Here is a 23,382-nt window from a genome sequence, read left to right as displayed (position 1 = left end):
TGCTGGCAGATGCCATCATATTGAAGAAAAGCAAAGTACATGTAGGAGTGGATATGGTTCCCAAGGATAGATGCATACTTGGGTTGATCCATTGTGCCTTCCAGAATAATGATATCACCCAGCAAATGCCCCATAAATATTCCCCAGACCATAATGTTCCCTCCTGGATGCAGTGTGTTTGCTTTCAGACGTTTCATGCCATACGTGCCAACTGACATCTGCCCAGTGAAGCATAAAACGTGATTCATCTGAAAAGGCCACCAGTCAACATTCAGTAGGCGTCCAGTTGCAGTATTGGCATGTAAATTTTGGCTTTAGTTGCCAGTGAACAGCAGTCAGATAGCTGCATGAACAAAGCGCCTGTTGCACAGGTCCATACGCAGCAACGTGCACTGAACGGTTGTTGAAGAGACTTTTGATAGTCCCTTGGCTCATCGGAGTGTTCAGTTCTCAACAGTTGCATGTCTGTTAAGCCGCGCACATCCCTGCAGCCATTGTTCACCCTGGTCATGTATGTATGGCCTGTGGTGCGCCACTGTTGCGTTGGTGCTGGCTTTTTTTGGATAGTGCCATTTTGCCATGCTCAGTACATGTTAACCACAGTGGCACACAAACAGTTTACAAAGTTAGCTGTTCTATAAATGTTACCACCCTCCACCCAAAAGCCAATGAGCAAGGCCTTTTGGACGTACGATAAATCACTCTGTTTCTGTATTATGAGGACTGCTCTGTTTTGTGTGTCCCCATGACATGGTTTGTATACCTTACAATGCTAATACTGTCCTGTGCCGTCTGTGTGTGGTTATTGCATATTAGTGTTGACTGTAGTTAGTGGTCACATTAATGTGACTGTACTATGTATTAGGGCCAATCTATTTCAAGGACTTAGTTTCAGCACCCTTATGAGCTTTCACCATGTATTTCTCTTGGATTTTCAGCAGCATCGGGGTGCTACCATCACTTACACTGATACCTGCACTGAGGTGACAGGTCATGAGATCCTGGTATAGTGTTGGACGTCCTGTTGTCCAACATAATGCAGCAACTCTCTGTGGCATGGACTCAACAAGTTCCCCTGCAGAAATATTGAGCCATGCTGCCTCTATAGCCATCCATAATTGCTAAAGTGTCGCTTGTGCAAGACTTTGTGCACGAATTGAACTTTCCTCATGTTCCATAAATGTTCAGTGGGATTCGTGTCAGGTGATCTGGATGGCCAAATCGTTCGCTTGAACTGTCAAGAATTTTCTCCGAACCAGTCATGAACAATCATGTCATCCGTACAATTTCCATCACTGTTTGGGAATGTGAAATTCGTGGAGGGCTGCAAATGCTCTCCAAGTAGGTGAACATAACCATTTCCAGTAATTGATCAGTTCAGTTGGACCAGAGGATCCAGTCCATTCCATGTAAACACAGCCCACCATTATGGAGCCTCCACCAGCTTGCACAGTGCTTTGCTGACAGCTTGGGTCCATGGCTTCGTGGGATCTGCACCATACTCGAATCCTACCATCAGCTCTTATGAGTTGAAACAGCTTCATCTGACCAGATTGCAGTTTTCCAGTCATCTAAGGTCCAATCGATGTGGTCACAAGCCCAAGAGAGATGTTGCAGGTGATGTCATGTTGTTAGCGAAGGCGCTCGTGTCAGTTGTCTGGTATTTCACTGCATCGTCCTAATGGATATGTTTCTCGAACATCCGATATTGATTTCTACAGTTATTTCAGTGTTACTTGTCTGTTAATGCTGAAAACTCTACACAAATGTTGCTGCTCTCTGTCATTAAGTGAAGGCTGTAGACCACTGTGTTGTCAGTTGTGAGAGGTAATGTCCAAAATTTGGTATTGTCGGCACACTCTTGACACTGTGGACTTTGGAATATTAAGTATTGTAACAATTTGCAAAATGGAATATCCCGTGCGTCCATCTCCAACTACTATTTCGCATTCAAAGTCAGTTAATCCCCGTCATGTAGGCATAGTCACATCAAACAGTTTCACGTGAATACCTGAGTACAAATGACAGCTTTGCCATTGCATTATCCTTTTATACTTTTTGTACACTATACTACCACTATCTGTATATATGCATATCGTTATCCCATGACTTTCACCACCTCAGTGTACAAAACCATTGACTGAATGGGATATGTTTTCACATCTCCAGCAAGGAAGAAATTTGGTGCTGGAAACGTCTAGTGTTTTTCTGGTGGAGCGGATAGCAATTAAGAGCCCTACATTTTATTAAACAGTTCTCCCTCAACTCCATTTTAAATTCTGATGGCTCAATGAGGTTTCTCCATGCTGTTGATGTTACTCTTTTTGCCCTGCGATATCTGCTAGTCAAGATCATCTTCCTGCCCCTGCTTGTAATAACTGGTGAGTTGTCTTTCTGGGCCCCAAGTCACAATGGTAGTCTGGAGAATGAATTGACTGAATATTCAGTTAGAGAAGCAGTTACTCAACATTCACTTTCACAGCCCCAGATGCAGATAAAATCTTTATTCACTCAGAGATGGAAAATCTAGTGGCCTCCTCCTCCTCCTCATTCCAGAAGGAATCCACCATCCTCCTCATCAGTAAGGCCACAGTAACACACAGTTTTGTGTTATATAATGAGCTACTCCCCACAGTGTTGTTACAGATCCTTAAACAGCAGCTCACATCCTGGTGGAATGCTCCCTCATTCTGGCTCTTGCACTTCTGATGTTGACAGATGACATACGATCAGTTGAACTGGTACTTTTATTCCAAAAAAAAAGTTTTTATTCTCAAATATAACACTATAAAATACTTTCAGGATGGGGCAGTCTGGTTGGAGTTGGGAAACTTCCCAACTTGTGCTGTGCCTAGGCCCGCTCTACATTATCTCCTCTGCCAGCTGCATTGGTCACCCCTCTTTTGCTCTGTTTGAATTGGTTTTAGATGAAGTTTGCCCCTTTCTTTCTGCCACATCTTGTCTTACTTAGTGTGGAGCCCCTGACGTATAGCACTCTGAAGTAGAGACCTTAAGGGCTCCTCATCCTCAATACTAGATAATGAAAGAACAGTTGAACAGGTTTTCTTGCTTCCTCAGGGAGACTGAGTTATGTTACCGTCTTTAAAACTTTCACAATAATGAATTGGGGGGTGGAATGGTCATGGGAAGGATGTCCCTGCTGCACACCAAGCCTCAGGAGACACTAGACTGACTGCCCATCCACTACTGACTTTATTATTTTTTTTCACCTCATTTTACTGTTTCTGGTCCTACTGATGTTCATTGGATTTTTAGCCTTTTCACTTTTGCTGTTACTGATCTGTCAATTAGAAGGATTTATTTTGTTTTGTTTTGTCTTGTCTTACCCTGCATCAGGGTGGCATGGCTGTCAGGTACAGGGTAGGTGCCTCTCATTGCCAACAAGACTTTGGAAAGCCCTCGTCTGCCATCTGACCTGTAGACTGGCAAAACTCAACTACATTTACCTCTTTTTTAAATTATGTCTGGCATCAGTACTTTTTTCAATGCTTCAGTTTGACAACTCTTATGTTACCACAATTGATCAAAATCATTCTGACATCACACACCATGTGGACTACCCCCTTGAAAGAGGGATGATAACATTACTGTTCACTCCCATAACACGCTTCTTCCAACCAACAAACACTGCATTTTCTGGTGCCACACTAAGCCAGAATGTATATAGTTAACAAGCCACCAAACCCTTGCTATTCCATCTAACAATTGTGCATGAGAAGACACTGTCAATAAGCCTCTTTATTTACGTAACATATTTCTGGTTTCCTTGCTTAAGAATGCTTTACATTATTTTTAAAAAGTTTGGACCTTTGGTTGTTTCAGAATTCCAGCACATTGCCACATAATTGCACATTTCAGATTCCTTTTGCAAGGAAGTGTACACTTAGTACAGCTACAGAATAATTCTGTTGTCAGAACTGATAGTATTGTTTCCCGTGTTACTCAGATATATGACGCTGGAGACTTCTCGGTGCTGTGTTCGGTTATAGCGTCACGTGGCGAGCGCTGGATGGGTGGTGAATTTCTTGCAGCTGATCGTGTCTTGGTTTGGAGTGATGAAGGGAAAGCATACATGTACAAACTACCAGCCAAGTAAGTTTAGTAGTAACAGATACCATAAATAATTTTTGTTTGTTTTTTTAGTTATACAGACTTTGACTAAAAAATAAAGGAATGGATAAATGTGAGCAGTGTTTTCTCGAATGAAAACTGGCATGTAAATTTTGAAGATAGCTGAACAATCCTTTTACTTTTTAGTCACCTGAATAGTACTTTGTTTACTGGCACATTTCACATTTAATGCACTGCCTACGTATATAAAGTTCGTGAACACTTATTTGCAACCTCCTGAACACTTATTTGCAACATCCTGAATTGCAAATAGCTCACACGACTTGTACTCGGAGGTATGTGCTCATACTGTGATTCTCAGCTATGTATGTTGTAATATGCTGTAGTATTTATTTTTAAAATAACTAGTAGATGGAATTTGTGGACATTACTTACCTATTGGAGACTAAATTTCAGTACTGCCAAGAAATAAACATAAAAATACAAGTCACTGTCCTAGCCCTAGGAACTAAGCACCTTTCTTGGGGAGAAAGTAGGGACAGGTTACTCACTCTAGGATGAAGGGGATTCACTTGTTGTGAGGATGAGACAAATCTTTCTCTCTCCTCTGCCACATGGCATGTGTGTTATCCTTGGGCCTGAGTGACTTGACCACCTTTCTTGTGTTCTTCTACCTACCCATCTTTCCTTCCTGAGGAAGAAACACACAGTTCCAAAGACTAGGCTAGTTTTTTTATGTCTTATGTCCAGTTCTGAATTACATTAAGTATTTGAACAGTTTGATTTTTGGCTTTTAATGGTACCTGCTTCCAGGTTTTGCTAACTTGGATCAAAGGAATTTAAGAATTTACAAGTGTGTCCTAGCACGTAGTTTTGATGCTGAAGATTGGGTAGGAATGAACTACTGTTTTTGCAGCATACAAGGAAGGTTAGAAACTGTACATGCATCTCTCAGTGAAAGCACAGTCATAAACAGTTGTCTGTCTGGTCTTAAAAAGTAGTACTCATGGAAGGTAAAACCGAACTGTTAACTTACAAAAGGATAAATATGTTAAGCAGCCACCAAGTTAAAATAGTCTGTGACTTCATGCTCAGCAGTAATATTTTGCTGACATCCTTCTTGAATTCATGTTATCAGATCACTTTTATTTAGGTAAAGTGGCTTCTAATGTGATGTTCTAGGGTACTCCAGAAGTTAGATTTATATTGGAAAATTGTGGAGGCATTTTCTTCCATTTAGGAGCATTGTATAACAACCACACCTTAATATTTAGTGAAGCATAGCTAGCATTGTTAGAAGTTAAAACATTTTCTATTGGTAGTTTCTTTTCCTTTTGATTATGAATTAGTGTTACGTATATCAACATGCATCACATTGATACCTGATTTGACCCACAAATGAGCACTCCTTGCGTTATAGGTGGAATTGCCTTTTAATGCCTTACCATAGTGCCTTACATAGAAAGGCCATATATCCCTCTTCCCGTATGTTCCTTAAAATGTCAGAAATATGACCACACCACATTGAGACACAAATGGAATGTATTTTGTGGCGAGTGTGGATCAGCAGTGCACAAACTAATAATAAAATTTTTAGGTTCACTAGTTTGTGAAAATTGCTGGGAGAATCGTTGCTGTAGTTAGTATTGTGGGAACATATATTGGTGGAAGACAGAAAAGATACAGGAGCTAAGAGTAAAGGACTCCTTTCATGTGCTGAAGCAAGAAAGATGTATCCAGCTCTTTAGTCTCCAGCAGAGCCAGCTCTGCTGCAGGTGAAGTGTACAAGAAAATTAAAATAATCAGAAATGGTACACATTTCACTGGGACATTCAAATCCCACTCTCTCCACACCTTAAGTTTCACAGCATAAGGAATGCATTGTGCACCTGATTTAGTGAACTATCTTGCATGCATACTGTGTAAGGTTGCTTAGTTTTCCTGAAAATATACAAATGTCTTTGGTATTTAGATAATATTGTCACAAATTGTCAAAACCACTTTCCAGGCTGCTTTTATTTTGACAACATTGTATGTGCCAGTCTACAATGATAGTTGTAAGCAAGGTGACAATTTGGGCTGCACAGATTGTGTTCTTGAGATCTACTTGCAGAAGTGCTCTGCACAGTCTTCAACATTGGAAAGTCTGTCAGAATACTTACACCAGTTCCCAAGCATAGTAATTGGTCCAAGGATCAGCAAAAGCTCAAAAGCCAGTGTCCAAATACTTTTTGTGCTGTAAATGGGTGACTTAGTTTTATTGTGTGTGACACCAGATACTTAACTTGTAACCTATTTTATTCTTTTCATGAAACTTAAGTACTAAATAGTCTTAAATTTGCAGCCTATGTTCTTGTTAGCACAGTTATTTGACTTACAAATGTCCTCCAAAGCCAAAATATCTTGGTACTTCAATGCTTTTTACATTGGCTATATGGGAAGCAGCTATATTTGCAGTCCATTCAGCACTGACTCTGAGTACTGCTTCTGCTTAAGTGTTCCATTGAACACAGTGCCAAGGTATTGAAATGTTCTGTACTGAGGAGATATAGTCAGCTTTGTGGTCTTACAATCCCATAACATTTCCTCTGTCTTCATTGAAATGATAGGGTAATAACTAGTTAACACTTAAACTATTCATTAAACAAGTAGAGAATTCTTTCATCAAACTGAACACTTCAGCTTTCATTCTTCAACAGATTCATGAGGGACAGTGTGTGTTGTTTGTCCTATCTTTGTGAAAATCTTATTTTGTGTAGAAACTCCTAAGAATCTTCAAAACAAAACTGTGATAAGGGAACCACTCACCTGCAGATGATGTATTTATTGAGCCCAGATTCTCTTAACAGCATAGAAAATTTCATGACCTTTTCAATGAACTTACCGCTCTCTTCCAGCACGTGCAGGCGGTTGAACACTTGCACATGTACCCCCCACACGGTTACGCGTTGTTGGTCTGGGCTCGACGTTAACTAATTGCAGGTGAATGGTTGTCTTTTGTCCTTTCTTTCCATCCTGTAATTTCCATTATTATAATATCCTCTGAACATAAGTTAATTCTGTATCAGTGTTCAGCTGTTCCTGTACTTAATGAAATTGGTGAATGACAGTATTGAAGGAGAATGATACTTTCCATAAGGCTCCTATACTTAGCAATACAGAATTATTCATTTAATGTTTTCTGTCTCTCTCTCTCTCTCTCTCTCTCTCTCTCTCTCTCTCTCTCTCTCTCTCTCTCTCTTATTTCTTCAGAAGATATTTCAATTGTGCAGCAGTACATTTTATGAAATATGCTCATTAGTATCCTCAAAGTAGTTGTCTGATGCTTTCAATGGTGAATTGGCAAATTAATATCATAGTGATGGCGGTATTCCCTGTAGTAGTCTCAGGATATTTGTAATTGTTAAAAGAAGCTCCTGTGTGCAGGACACTTTGAGACAGTGTTGTCATTCTGTAGCAGTGCTGCTGCTATGGTGTGTCCATTTGGTGCAACACACATCCAGATAAGGCAACAAATTGCAAAAAGTATGTTGCACTGTCTATACCAAATGAACCTTTCACCACTCTCTGTGGTGTAGTATTCTTGTGGCCCAGGTGTTTGTTGGAAAAAGTGTTGGTTGGAAATATGGGAATATTTCACTAATAGATGTCTGCATGATGTGTGGACTATAGTTTCACTTTTGGAGTTTATAATTGCAATCAGATGCTTTTTTGTCTGGCTAACATAATACAAGAAAGAAAAGTGTAAAAGAAGCTGAGCTCAGAAATCTTAAAATAATAAATGAACAACTTGTACAAAATTACAAGGATGTGTATAATATAAACTAATGTGAAATTGAAATGTTACATTGTTTTTATGTATCATTTTTCTTGGGTCCAAATTTGAGTGTGTTTTTTTTTTTTTTTTTTTTTTTTTTTGGGACAAATTTTGAAGTGTTTTAGTTTCCCTTCCTTTCCACTTTCAAATATGTTGTACTTGCGATTTGCTTTGTCAGTATTGTATTTAGATGCTAACTGTTTATTGCAACACTTTATATTCCTTTCCTGTTTAAACGATACCAGTGGAAAATTACTATACGTTAGATTTGTTTCATGTAAGTGAATAAAACATGAATTATGATCTCAGTTGTTCGGTGGAGGACTATATTGTTCAAGCTTTGTAATTCAAGAATGTCAGAATTTTGAAAGGCATTTCATCCACTGTCCTGTTAGGCAGCCCTGTTTGTATATGTTAAATATTCACAGGGAAACACAGATATTAATCACATCATTTATTTTCTAGAATGAATTTTCATTCTGCAGAAAAGTGTGCACTGATTTGAAACTTCCTAGTAGATTAAATCTGTGCACTGCAGCAGGACTCGAACCCAGAATCTTCACCTTTCCTGAGCAAATGCTCTGTTGATTGTTATCCAGACACAACTCTTGACCTGGCACATAGTTTTAATGTACTGGGAAGTTTCAAATTGGTGCACACACAGATGAAGTGTGTAAATTGATTCTGGAAACAGTCCCCTAGGCTGTGGTTAAGCCATTTCTGTGCAGAATCCTTTCCTGCAGGAGTTTTAGTCCCAAAAGGCATGCAATTGATCTTCTGCTCTAAAGTTTGGAAAGTAGGAGAGAGGTCGTGGTGGAAGTAGAGTTGTGGGTGTGTCAAAAATTGTGGCCGGATAGCTCAGTCAGTAGAACATATAGATGTGAAAGATTAATGTTCCATGTTGAAGTCACAGTCTGGCATACAGTTTTAATCTGTGAGGAAGTTTCATAAACTTTCTGTTTCTGCTATTATATGTATGTTACAGATTGTGGATGGAATTGGACTCGGATTTAGTGAAAGGATTGGAGTTAAGACCTCAGCTTCATCACTCTGTTTCTCACTGTTTCCCTGAATCACTTCAGGCATTTATCACAATGGTTCTATTAAGAAAGTCCAGCTAATTTTTTTTTATTTTACTGTCTATATTTGTCATTGGGAAATCAAACTTCCTTGATGCCTAGTCAGCCAGTCTTCTCCAGTTTTGTATTTCACATTCACCTTTCTCCTCCTGTTTGTAGTTTTTTCAGCTCAGTGTGCTTTCACACACATTCTACACCTTTCATTCTGTATGTCTCATGGATCTACATTAAAGAAAGAAGGAAAAAAAAATGTTATGGTATCAGCTGTCAACAATACATGTGGAAGTTAACTGGCATACACTTGGTACATCAGGCTAGTCTGAAACTAACAGAAAATTTTTATCAGAAACTAATCATTGGCTGTGTGTTAACATGAGGTTGTGAACACTTCATTGTGCTTTGTTTAATGACAGTGTAACAGGATAGAATAGTATTGTACATGTAACTGCTAAAATGTTTGAAGTAGTTGGTTAAAACAAGAAATGCAAAACACCAAAAGGTTATGTTACAGCTAACAAAAGTGAAATTATTGTTACAGATCTTTAGTCATAAATATGCCGGTAGTTACTTCATCCCAAACTTCGTATCAGTACAAGAAAATGCAAAATTAAAGACATAGCTAGTAAATGAAAAACAAATGCAGGCCAGTTCAACTGGGAGATTACCACCAAATTATTAGGTAATTGGTGGATGAAATGTGTTGTTCAAAACCATTCGTTATAAGAGGCTTAAAGTAGTTCTGGAGAGACAGATGTTGAAAATATGAATTGGAAAACAATGTTGTATGAAAAATGATGATGAATACAGTGTAAGAAAGAAATACTAAGGATGTAAAGGTAATGATGGAAAGTCATGGTAGAATATAAAAAATGTAGTAAGGGTATCAGCCTACGAAACAGTAGAGGATTTGAGTAATTGCCAGCCACATGAGCAAGACTGAAGACTTCACTAACTTTTGGACAAATCCTTTCCCGAACTAGAGTACACATGGTTGCATGCGCACACACCTAAGGGCTGTTGGGGGAGACTGCAACCAGCCACAAATGCTTTTAGAGAGATTTTATGTGATTGTCATTACAAATTTTGGAGAGATACCCATCTTCAGATGGCTGTACTAGTTTGTTAAAAGGTTAACATTGCAGTGTCACCTTGTGTTTTTGCTGCGTTGTTGTTGTTGGTGGTGGTGGTTCTCATGCATTTAGTGTAATTTTTATTGTTTTATGTTGAGTTAGGTAACTAACAGAACTGATGTATGTACTGTGTGTAAGAAGCAGAAATTGAATGAGATGTATTGACATATACGTCATTTCTCTAATGATAGATGTTTTATTTCTCCTGATAGTATGAATTAGGGAAATGCATTTCATGCCTAAGGGAACAATGTGCACACACACTACTAATAAATATTCCATCCTTAACTGAACAACAGTCATAACAGTTCAGAGTGTAAATAAGATTGATAGGGAGCTTTGTCATCTCACTGTTATCAAAGGATGGAGGAAAAACGTAGAAACAATTTGCTGTTGAAATTCCTGGGAATGATTGCTATGGGTGATCCAATATTGAAAGAAATTGCTCACCATTCACTTGGAATTAGCCAGATTGCCTTCACACAAGAATTTGCTGTTTATTTTTTTCCACTGGGTCACAAACTGTGTTCAGTCATTGAGCATCACACACAAAGTAATCCTGCATTTATTTGTGATTCCTTCATATGCTGCCATTCCAATCTTTTTTGACAGTGGTGTGCAGCTAAGATGAGCCATGGCAAATGTTGTAGTGAACAAAGTACCTCTTTGAGGTACTTTGTGGGTGGATACTGCTTCATTCTTTCCCCCACTACTCTGTGAACCTGTTGGACAGCAGTGCCTGCCTTCTCTCTGTCTGTCTTATGAGTTCATCCCATGTATTTTATGTATCTTGTCCCAGCATTGTCTTCATTTTGTTTATCCTTATTCCAAGTTATTTACTAATTATAAGTAACTCATCTGTTTAATAATTGTTCGAAGCCTTCACAACGTTTTGCTCAAAAGAAAAGTTGCCAAGTCTCAGATTTGGTATCTTGTCTGTTTACTGTCATTCTGAATTTTCTTCAATTTACAGCAATAAAGTTTACCAGTATGTACGAGGAACTGCATTCTTTTCGTGCTACTATTTAATATTCACTAGTTGAATTGCACGTGGCTTAGTGGAAAGCATACACATTAATGCAAAGACATGCATGCTTGAAAATGCCCATATGTTCAAAATCGACTAATCACTGCTTGGAGTAAAGTATCATACACCAAACAATGGAGAATGTGTGTGGAAATGTGTCGTCCTTTAATAGATTTTTGTTAGCTGTGGACCCAAAATGTTGGATAACATCTCCTACTAGTATTTAACTTGAATCGCCATATATTAGCCAGCAAAGCCAACTGAAGAAATTGTGGAGGGTGACTGCATCATGCTGTTTATGTCTGAGAAACATGGATGGAGGTAGTTAGAGCATAACTCCAGTAGTCTTAAAAGTGGTGTGTAGTCATGCTCTAATGCCTGTACGTCAGTGCCTTGCATAGCCCAGCAGTTAAACATAGACTGACACTTTCGTTTGACAAAATTCCTGAGACAACCTCACTTTGCCAGCATTCATTCAGAGTATAATATGTGTGAATCAACAGTTCATCTAAATAAACCATGGGCAACTTTATTTCTTACACCTTTTTTTGAAAGTCTAATGTAGTATGTCTGTCTTGAAGCCATGTCATCTTATTCATACATTATAACACTTTTACTTTTTCGGCTTTCGAATCACACACAGTAAAATATTTTTTTCACAGCAGGAGGAACCAGTCGATGATAGTTTTGACAAAAGACTGCACAGTGATACAGCTTAAGATGCCAGCTTTGTCACCCCAAAGCTGTTCACCCTAGATCCCCTTCATACAGCAGATATTGTCCTCAGAAGGCAAAAAAGATAAATTCATCTACCATCCAGTAATACAGTAAATTTTTTTTTAGTGGTGAGGTAGCCTTATGTGGATTGTCAGAATGGCACTCTTGTGGTCTTGGGTTCAATGCAAGTTGTATGACAATTTTAATTTTGTCATTGTTGAAATACATTGATATACAACCAAAATTAAGGAAGAAGACTGCTGAATTTAGGTTAGATGCTGGTTTATGAATACAGAATTAACATGTGAAAAACTAATATTGCAAATGTATCACAAGTTTACCTTGATATTTATTAAAAATTAAATGCCATTGTGGTAAGGTGCCCTTCATATGATGGTCATGGTACAAGAAAAAATTATGTTACCAATATTTCTTTGATTATCATTTTAAAAATTATAAATTGTAGCATCATAAAGAAATTCACCAGCTGCATCTTAAGTATGAAATCAATTTACTTTACCTCTTTGTTGAATGTTTTGTAGCCAGTGTACTGAATGCATCTATCAGAAGTAGGTGAAGAGTAAAGAAAAAGGGATAAAGAAAATAAAATTAACTTTTGACTGGGGTTGCACCTACACCCCTCTTAGTACTTGACTGGAACTTTAAACTCTAAGCTATCATTTTGTTTTACCAATCAAAGCCATTGTAATGGCTCGTATCATCTGGTTCACTTTTCAACAATGTTATCTCTAGAACATAGGCCCACTGTTGTGAATGGTTTTAGAATGAGATAGCTGGCGCATTAAACCACATCACTGTTCAGTCCCTGTCCCCAACACAGTCCGTCCTCTAGTCAGTTTTATCCTCGAAGTCAGTTCTGTGCAACATAAACTGTGATTTTTAAAATGTCCAGGGCGAGAGGTCATGTTCTATACATAAAACTATTTCCTAATGATTTGTCTCCAACTGTGGGACATATCTTCAGAAGCAAAATAGTAACTGCATCTTTGTCTCGAAGAGCCCTTAAATTTATATAGCTTCATATAGGGCACCAGACAAAGATAATCGTGCAGTCAGCATCATGTGACAAATGTTGATGCCTTCTTCACAGCTATATAAATTCTATTGCCCCTTGAGCATTAGATGCAGTTGATCTTTCACCTCCGAAGAAGTCTCTTGCAGTCAGAGGTGAAACATTAAGGAATAATTTTTTTATGCTGGTGACCCAAAACATTATAACCGCATGCTTAATAGCTTGTCTGTCTGTCTGTCTGTCTGTCTGTCTGTCTACGTCACTGTTTCTGTGTATCGGGGCTCTGACAGCTCATTCATAGGCTCTTTGAGATATGTGGCGTTCTCTACACTGTGGTCGTGTAATTCACATAAGTAATGGATCACTGATTTCTGTATGTGGTGATGGTTCGTGATAGTGACAGAGATGGGTTCCATAGGGCTTACGCCAGGTGAATTCAGTCACCGAGACATCAGTGAGAGTTCACTATAACGCTCCTCAAACCACTGTAGCACGGTTCTGGTTCAGAGACAAGCACAATTATACTGCTGAAAGACGATTTTGTCGTAGGGGAAGACATAAAGTGTGAAGGGATGCAGGTGGTTCAGAGGTCAATGTGTCTTTTATAACTATTATAAGTCCGATGCAAGTGAGAATGTTTCCCATAGCATAATACTGCTCCCACCAGCCTGTGTCCGTAACATGCTGCATGTTTTGAGCCACTGTTCACCTTGATGGTGGCATTTGTGGAGACAACCATTGACACAGATCACCATGAATTCTGCTTTGCACAGCAGACAAGCCTCTGAACCCCACATTCTGTGAAGTTGGGGACATCCAACGATTTAGCACCTAGTGGTAGTTTCACTGTCCTCGTCCGTCTTGTCGTAGATGGTCATGACAGCAACATGTGCACATTCAACTAGCTTTGCTGTTTTTGAGATACTCATAGGCTCTGCGCAGTAATAATCTGCTCTTTGTCAAAGTTGCTCACTCGAATGGATTTTCCCATTTGCAGCCTATATCTTCGCTACGGTGATCCCTCGTCCATGTGCAATCCACTTATTTTTACCATGTTATGTGCCTGCTATGCCACTAGGCTGCATCCAACATCGCATGGGCAGTAGCCATAACTTTTTGTCTGATCAGTGTATATCGACCATGGCCTCTCAGGTTGGGAGTTTCAAATGTAGTAAACACTGGCTGTAAAAGCTCTCATATACAACCTGTGAAGTTGTCACAAAGTAGATATGTCGTTATATTCTTCACAGTGTTGCAGCAGTTTCTGCCTAGTAACACATTATCCATCTTGTCACTGACAATTCTATTGTTTGCACTTAAGTGGTTTTTTTTTAAGTAAATACTTCATTTCCTCTCATTTTGGCATCATGTCCCTTCTGCTGCAAATTTCCACATTAATGCAGCTTCAACATTTTGTCCGCATGTGCTATCACCTTTTCCATCTGCGCTGTGACTTCTTTCCACGTTCCATCACCAATAAGTTTCATTTTGCTAACGGCAAGCCACTGTAGGTGCCCTTGAAGCCATTTTCTGTCGTCACTTTCCTTAATTGTTCAGGCAATGATGCACACTACTTTGTAATAGAGCATTGATGTACCTAGTCATGTAACTGTTAGTGCCCACAGTTTCCAGGCTTGCTTTGTTTTGCTGACTAATACTTCACTAGTAACTCAAATTATTCTTATATTTTATTTGTTTTATAATTTTCTTCTAGCAAGGGGATTTCGTAATTTTGTACACTACCTGTAGGCACTGGTTGTATTTCTGTTCTGTGCACAATAATTGTCAGGTTATTGTGTTCAGTAACTAATTTGTGTCATTTTTCCTGAAATGACATTTGCTGTTCTTACAGTGAATACTCTTCAGTTATCATCCTAAGTTTATGCAACTTTGTTTCTTCATGAGCGAGGAAAACAGATTTGGTTAGGGAAGGTTGGAGAGGAGGGACAGCTTTCTGAGAAGCAAAGGTGAAAGGAACTGACCTGCTTTGAAGACAAGAGGATACTTTTGAGTGTTTCTATCAACAGTACTTCAAATTCCACTTCTTGAAGACAGACTGGCAAACTGTTCTGTCTCCTTGTACTTTTTCTCATTTGAATTTTCCTATGGTATATAAATCTTTCTCTCCTTTTCATTTTACTTATATACAGCAGGTATCATTCTAATCAATCATTCTCCTGCCCCCCCCCCCCCCCCCCCAAATTTTTTAAAGGGGGGAGAGATTAGATCCATATAGAAACTGGTAGGGTTGTCAGCATTATTAGAAACTTTCTGTAAATTGCGATAGAGTAAATGCTGTAATATGAAAGAACACTTTGACAATATGCTCAAATACTATTTTTTAATCTAAGAACAGTTTCAGGCTATGATACTAATTTAATAAAACTTAAATATTAAGGTTTAGGCTTAAAATTGCGTTTTCAGTTCTGAATTAATTCCTCAGTTTGGTGTTCGTAACCCACTGACTTATTACTGACATAGACATTGCACAGATGGCTGTATCTCAGCTGAAAACACACTTATCGTCTCCCATCTTCATATCAGTAATGAGCGCAGAAAAACTACCGGAAGCACTAGTATATTGGCTTGTATTCCAAGCCTAAAGGAACCTCTGCATAGTGATATGTAGAAATTAAAATACTGTGAGGAATAAAAGCTACCAACCTGATGAAGGCCACATACCTGCAAAATTTTTTTTATTGAAGTTAACATTAAGTATAAGTCTACACTTGAAGATGTAGAAAGTATAATTATACAACCAAGCACTCCATATTCGGAGAAAACCAAAATGAAAACTGTAGCCTGACAAACAAGGCCAAAGCCAAAAAAATAATAAAAAAGTTGTCAGAAGAGAGATGTTTAGACACTGTAGGAAAATTATTGGTCCATGGATGATTCCACATTTGAGAAGAAATGGTTAATAAAAAGGTCATTCATCCTGTTGAACTCTCTGACCCCCCCCCCCCTTTTCTTACGACCCCAAAACCACTGTGTGAACTAGGACTGTTGATATTTAAAACTATTTGGAATTCGATACATTGATATTTAAAAAAAAAAAATCGTTATTGGTCCTCGATATGTTGAAAAAAATTATCGATATATCGACGTACCATCAAATAGAAATATTGGCTGGACATTCAAAATACACTGCCAGTTTTAGAGCTTAAGTACTGATGTATTATTAGATATTTTGTACAGCAACACCCTAGCAGCCTGCTTATCCCACTTAGATCAAGAATTGAAAGAAAAATGATGCACATTCATGCTTGCCGATAACCACTTTGCTAGCAATGGTAACTGCAGGTAAGTGGCACAGTAAAAGGTGCCCGTTGTTAGATTTTGTCACGTACTGTATTTGACTGGAACATTTTATGTTGACTTCCCCGTTTTTTCATTTCTGCAAACGCCAGTGACCTAGCAGCTGTAGTGGCAGAATTGCATGGTGAAGTTAAATGTTTCAGTTTCTGTTGGTAGCATTGAGTGCTGATTGTGTGAGCATTTCCCCTCACACATCTGTGCCCACCACAAAGACCGATCTGGTCATTTAGATTTTTGTTCATCAGTTTCAGCAACAGTTTCTGATGAATGCCGATGTGAAGAAATAGCACACTAGTTGCATTAAAAATTGTTTTTAACGCAATTAGTGTGCTATTTCTTCACATTGGCTATCTTGTCATTCCATTAACTCTGTCATCCCCCAGTGCAATTGGACTACTTCTTTGTGCCATCTATACTTGCTTCACATGTTGGGTGGGGAGGGGGCAAGGGGAGAGGGAGAGGGAGTGTTGAAAGCTCAAAAAGTAATGAGACTCCTACACACAATGAAAGTAAAATTATGTTTGTTCTTTTGAAAGTCTAGAATAACTTCAAATATTTATCAAAAATTGTGAAAAAAAGTATAAGGTGTACAACTTTGCTTCTGCCGTTTTTTCCCAAACATTTGAGGCTTTAATGAAACAAGTTGGCTACATATGTATCATCCAAAGTATTTTCCATGGCTGGCCACTACTTTCTCCGATCTTACGGGCAGTGTACAAATCCTGCATAGAAAAAATTGTTCATCTTTTTAAGCGATCCACAAATTGATCCAATTTGTGACTTCTTAGTCGGAGGGAGCAATGTCTGGAGAATACAGCGGGTGAGGTAGGACTTCCCATTTTAACGTTTCCAAGTACGTTTTGACCTCTTTTGCAACGTGGGGTCGAGCGTTGTCGTGCTGCAGAATCACTTTGTTGTGCCTCTTGATGTATTGCGGCCCTTTGTCTTTTAATGATCTGCACAAATGCATTAATTGCATTCGATAACAAGCACGTACGATGTTTCACTTGGCTTTAACACCTCGTAGTACATGATATTGAGCTGGTCCCACCAAATGCAGAGCATGATCTTGGAGCTGTGAATATTCACTCTGGCCGTCGATGTGGAAGCATGGCTGGATCCATCCCCATGATTTTTTGCGTTTAGGGTTCTTGTAATGAACCCATTTTTTGTCCCCGGTCACAATGCGATGCAGAAATCCCTTCTGTTTTTGTCTCTGAAGCAACTGTTCACAAACACCGCTCAATGTCTCTTGGTTTCAGCTCACACAGGACCCAAATTCCTTCTTTCTGAATCATGCCCATTGCCTTGAGACGTTTTGAAATGGCTTCCTGTGTCACTCCCACTAATTGTGCCAATTCTTCTTGAGGTTGACGTGAGTCTTCAATCAGCAATGTCTCCAATTCTGCATCTTCGAAAAAACATTTTCTTTCATCATTATGTCAGTCTGCGATGTTAAAATCACTGTTCTTGAAGCGTTGAAACCACTCGCAACATGTTCTTTCACTAATAGTGCTATTACCATACGTACTTCAGAGCATTCGATGAGACTAGGCTGCTGTTTTCTTTATGTTGAAACAAAACAGTAACACCTCCCACAAATGATGAGAATTAGTGTCGTAAACTGACATTTTCAATCAAGAATAACTTTATGATGTAGACACAAATCGACTAATGTTTGAATGAGGTTATGTTGACCAAGGTCCAAGCTAAATACCTAATGTCTGCGATCTGTTTATTTCGACTCCTACTTACCGTTGTTGCCACCTATTGGCAAATGGTGGAAACAAAGTTGTACACCTTGTAATATAATATAAAATAAAAATATCAGCACTTGATATTGGCATTTCAATAACATTATACCAGTGAAAAAATATTGGTGTATCAATATTTTATCAGCAGCCCTAGTGTGAACTATCAATCAACATGGAATAATACCTTCATTGCTTGAGTCACAAAGGTAGTAGGGCAACAGCAAAAAACATTTCAACACTATATAAGACATGTGTATAATTGGGGCTGGCGTACGTGTCAGTTTTTTTTGCTCTTAGGCAGTTTGGTACTCTGATAGTTCTCACAGAACTTCAACAAAGATGAAAAGTCAGTCATCAATTGCACAAGGAAACCTTTATTTGATCCAAATAAAGGTTTTCTTTTGCAGCTGATGACTGACTTTCACTGTTGAAATATTCTGCAGCTGCTGAATAACAGCTTTGAGCAAATTCTCACAGAATTGTTTACACTAGGGGAAAATTTTTGCTGATAGTTACTGTGTGGTAGTGCCTTGTGTATACTTTCTGTAAATGTCTGAGAATCTTGTGAGAGCAGATGTTGAAAGCATTTACACATAGCAGGGTGAGTGTGTCTGTGACAGCTTAGAGATCACTCTTTGCTAGGTTTTTCTCTTGTAGTTAGTGTGTGAAAGAGGAGGTTGCTATGGAAGAGCATTGGGCTGCAGCTACACTTTTAATACTTTTAGTGGCAAAGAAAGTAAACTACCCTGTTCATGTTGGGTAAGAGAGCATATTAGGTGGTGGGATGATTTTTGGAGCATGCAACAATCTCATTGTAGGGCTTGCGATGGAAAATCCACAACAATATTGAAATTTTACAAGAATGATATCAATGAACGTGCAAGAAATCCTCTTTATAACCGAACCCAGAATTGCCAATTTAGATACAATTATGTGTAAATCTGTTGGTGTTAAGGACAGACTGCACGTGACACTAATATTTCTAGCATTAGTTGCATTTAATCTCTTTAATTTTTGGTAATGTAATTATGAAATATTACACCAGTTTCATCTTGATACCCATTGACTTTAAATAGGCAAACAGGGCTGATATCTGATAAATGAAGCATTTCCATAAAAAGATTTATTTGAACATTTTTACTTGTATTGACAGAAGGAACCTCTCATAATTTCCTGAAGATCGGTTCTTCAACACCCAATATAATATAATTAATAAATACCATGTTGTATAAAATTATAGATACAACTCTATTATTTGAAGCTAAACGACAATTTCCTCAGTTCCAAAATGATTACTTCCAAACATAATTTCACTTGTTTCTCTCTGTTAATTAATCCATGTAAAACTACTTTGCCTGATTCCTTGAATTATGGGTATTCTGGTAAATTTCTTCACTGGAGCTGTTAAAAACTGTAGCCACTTCGGCCTACAAACTTCGCCTCTTATCTCAGTTCCTGTTGTCCAGTGATTATTCATTCCATAATACTGGCCTTTCCTCATACAAACTGATTATATGCAAACTTCGTCCCGAGTCCACTTAGTTTATTTTCTTCAATACCTTTTTTGCTGACACATCACTGACATTCACTCACAATGTGTGTCCATGGCAACAGTGGTCTCCACTGTCCCGACAATCCTTCTGTACTTTATAGTGTGACACATCAGTGCCGATGTGGCACAGTGGGTAGCGTGCTATCTTTCATTCTTTTATATTGGTCTGTGATTGAGTCTCCTTAGGGACAGTTCTTTTACTTTTGTTTGTTAATTCTGTATAATATGTCTATGATGTTTTTATGTTATTTGCTACATAGCATTTTTTGAGTCTAGAACTTTCAAAATAGGCTAACTGCCTATGCTGTTCATTTAAGAGGTAAAACAAGCAATTCCTTCACTAAGAAACATTCCATAGCCACATATTATGGCTCAAAACATGAGTTTCTTGGATACTTCTATTTAATGTGGGGATGAATATGGCAAAATATATTACCAAGATAAGGTAATGCACAAACTATGAAATATGGCACAGATCAGGGATGCAATATGGCTGCTCAGCACTCTGAATACTCTCAAGCCTCCTGACACTGCTGGTATAGTTTTTCTTGTCGGAGAGCTACAGTGAGCAGCTGTCAAGAGATGGATGTTGCCGTCTATATGAGAGGTCTAAACTTAAAGAGCGCAGCTCTTGGACGCTGTCAGTGGTATTTTGCAGCTGTATGGCAAAAGTAGAACATAAAAAAGAAAATAAAACTCCAGGAATGATTTTGCACACAGTTTTTATAAAAGAAACTTTTTTCCAAAAAAATGGTTTATAGGCTTTTGGTGTTAATCTTGCAAAATGTGTATGGCTTAAGAATGCTCTTGTTAGCCTTAGGTACAATGAGTCAATATTTAGAACCCATAGGTATCACAATTTGTATTTGATATATGTGAGGAAGCTGAACCAGGAATTAATGTACAAATAGAGATGGCAGATTGAGTGGTCTGAATTAAAGTAATGACAGATGCACACTTACTGCTTGTTTTAATGGGGTACAATTATAGGGTGTACAAAGGAAACTGATGGTGTACTTGATACTTCGATGTTTGGAAATAGACGTTTGATGATAAATTAGCTAAACAAAGCCAACATAACTGCAGTATACATAGAAGGAATAAATGTGAACATCTTAAATTATATCATCCAGTTTGTTTCCTTGAAAGCATTGTTTTGGGGGACAATACTGGTAGGTGGAAAGTATTCACCAGCATACAGTATTGGAACTAAGCTTGAGACTAATCATGTGATAACAGAATACTTCAAAAAGTTACCATTAACTAAGTTTCACACCCGTGTTAGACACATGTACCATGTTAAACCACAGGTAACCAAAGAAGATGAAATTAAAGCTCTAAAAACTACAGGATGATGAAAAGAATGGAGAAAATTTCTGGAGCCCTTTTGAAATAGATGCTCCAGAGAAGAAATGAAACTTCCATATGATCGAGAACTCTTAAGTAGCGAAACTAAATGACAATGGGATGAGAAGAAACCAAGAAATGAAAGTGATGTAGTAGTATACGTGCATGTATTATTTGGTTTCACTGTGACCAGGACAGCTGGGTCAGACTACGGTGGTGGTGGTGGTGGTGGTGACGGTGACGGTGACGGTGACGGTGACGAAGGAGAAATTAAGATAATGGTTGCGTGTAGACACTACCAGATCCTATTTAAAGAAACTTCTCTTTCTCTTGTTCATGCTCTAAATAGGCATATCAAATGTACTTTCCATTATTAACTGTGCTTCTGTTCTTTCTTTTCATACTATCAATGAAGTAGTAAGTTGGAAAGTCCAGCTTCTGCTTTGTGATAACCATCATCTCAGTTAATGTTTTAGATTAACTTCATTTGACTGTGTCTTATTTTTGTGTACTGTCTGAAGTGGGCATATTTCTATGGGAAGTAGGGTTTCTCATAGTGTTTATAATTGCTGGAATGATACCCTGTACAGAGCAAGCACATCTCAAGCTGAGCTTTAATGACCTGGACAATCTTGCCTGAATTATATAACTTTTTTTTTCTTTTTGTAAGGTGTTTCAGCAGAATATTCCCATGCTTTTCCCCATGCACTTTGGAACAGCGAACAAATATAGCATGGCAGCACGATCATGAATCTACTCATTACTGAAGCATGTATTAATATAATGCAACCTCTGTATTGATTAAAGAACTGGGTTTGTTAATCTAATTACCGAAAGCGATGACATATCATTTCCTAAAAAATATACCTCAGAAAGCACTTTGTTTATGAAATAACGTGTTGCAATCGGCAGATGCCCTTCATTATGGTAACAACTTTTAGCTATTGATGATTGCAACATGTCCTACCAGAACTATGTACTGTCCACAAAATGTGATATACAAATAAATCTTCTGATTTTTGTATAATGAGATTAAAAATCATTCCTTTAGTCTATTTTGATTGTATAAAATACGTACAGAATTTCTATGGACATTATTCCATATGGAAAGCTTTTTTGTGGAATAGATTGTTGGAGAGTCTAGAAACTTGTATCTATATAGTCAGTAACTAAAATGTTAAAAGCTGTGGGCTTTCAATGCAGTTACCTATGGTAGTTATGTCTTTTTTCATGTGTATAGATCATAGTTCTCATTATTAGTTTTCTTCTTTAAAAACACTGATTTATGTTGTCATGTGCTCACCTTGTTTGCTCTTTATTTTGTTTGTCTAGCTTTGTGTGGAAAGAAACTCAGTTCTGTATCTAGTAAGTGATATCTGCAGTCACCAGTTAATAGAATGGTGGTAGTAAATTTTCGAATACAAATAAAACTCATAATGTTGATTTGAAATTACTAGTATAATGTACAAACAATATGTAAACCTGTACCTGCGTAGCGTACCTACATCTTTTTAAATTTCATTTATACTATCATGTGCCAATACATCATGTGGTCCATTGACCTGGTTAGTCTGTGACCATATTAGACACTCAACCATTAATAATTTCAAGAATGCCATGGTGAACATTTAAAGCAAGGATTCAGGATGATTATTGTTACTGAATATTACATAAATATCAAACTGTGAATTTTGAAACAATAAAAAAGATTAGTTCTTTTGCAGCAAAATCCCACAGCAGCAAGATTAAATAGTTTTAGCAAAATGAAGTCAACCCTAATGCACAATATACAGTATGTAGTAGCTACTTCATCACCATTTAAAGAAATAACTTTATTTTTATTGTCTAATCTACCATTATTAACTCTTAACTGAACTCTTTGTAAAAAATAATGCCCCAGACTGTAGTAAAGCTGATGTTACCTAATACATCATAAAAATTACTGTTAATGGAAAATCTTGGGTGGAATTCAAACGTTATTGCCAGGAAGATAACTCAGTGTTGAGGATGCGTTGAGCAGTAGACAGGAAGGAGTAGATTATAACAACTTTTGAACTTTATTTGTTCCATGTGGTTACTTATACTGAGTTAAATACATCAAAGTGTCAAATATCTTAATACATATTTTTCAGGTGGATTATAGGCACGATATCTGATCAAAAGGACCCAGACACCTGTTAGTGGGATGTGCTCGTCCTTCACCTTTGATTACTTCAACTCTGCTAGGGCACTTCCGGTGAGGGCAGCTCATGTTTCCTCGACAGCTAAAACCAGAGAAGGTAGTGATGTTTGTTGCTGGGGTCTGTAGTGAAGTTGACATTCTAACTCATCTCAAAAGGTGTTCCATAGAGCTTAGATCAAGACTCTGGGCAGGCCAGTCCCTTTCAGGAATGTTAATGCCTACAAACCATTGCCTCACATATGCTGCCTTATGAAAGTGTGCATTGTCATACTGGTACACTCATTGTCTCTGAATTGTTCTTCTACTCTACACAGTACACAATGCTGTAAAATGT

The 23,382-nt window shown here is 38.0% G+C and overlaps 1 protein-coding gene across 4 annotated transcripts in view; it reads left to right on the top strand.

Annotated features, from left to right (window-relative positions):
- Positions 1–23,382, top strand: part of LOC124554705 (WD repeat-containing protein 7) — a 388,339-nt gene that overhangs the window by 25,344 nt on the left and 339,613 nt on the right. For all 4 annotated transcript variants that reach the window (XM_047128342.1, XM_047128340.1, XM_047128341.1 and 1 more), the window contains exon 6: positions 3,968–4,113. In XM_047128342.1, the coding sequence (XP_046984298.1) occupies positions 3,968–4,113 (146 nt within the window). The remainder of the gene's footprint in view (positions 1–3,967; positions 4,114–23,382) is intronic.

Source organism: Schistocerca americana, chromosome X (assembly GCF_021461395.2).
Source record: "Schistocerca americana isolate TAMUIC-IGC-003095 chromosome X, iqSchAmer2.1, whole genome shotgun sequence".
Taxonomy (NCBI): Eukaryota; Metazoa; Arthropoda; class Insecta; order Orthoptera; family Acrididae; genus Schistocerca; species Schistocerca americana.
Note: the sequence above shows the minus strand (reverse complement) of the source record. Positions and strands in the feature narration are given on the sequence as shown.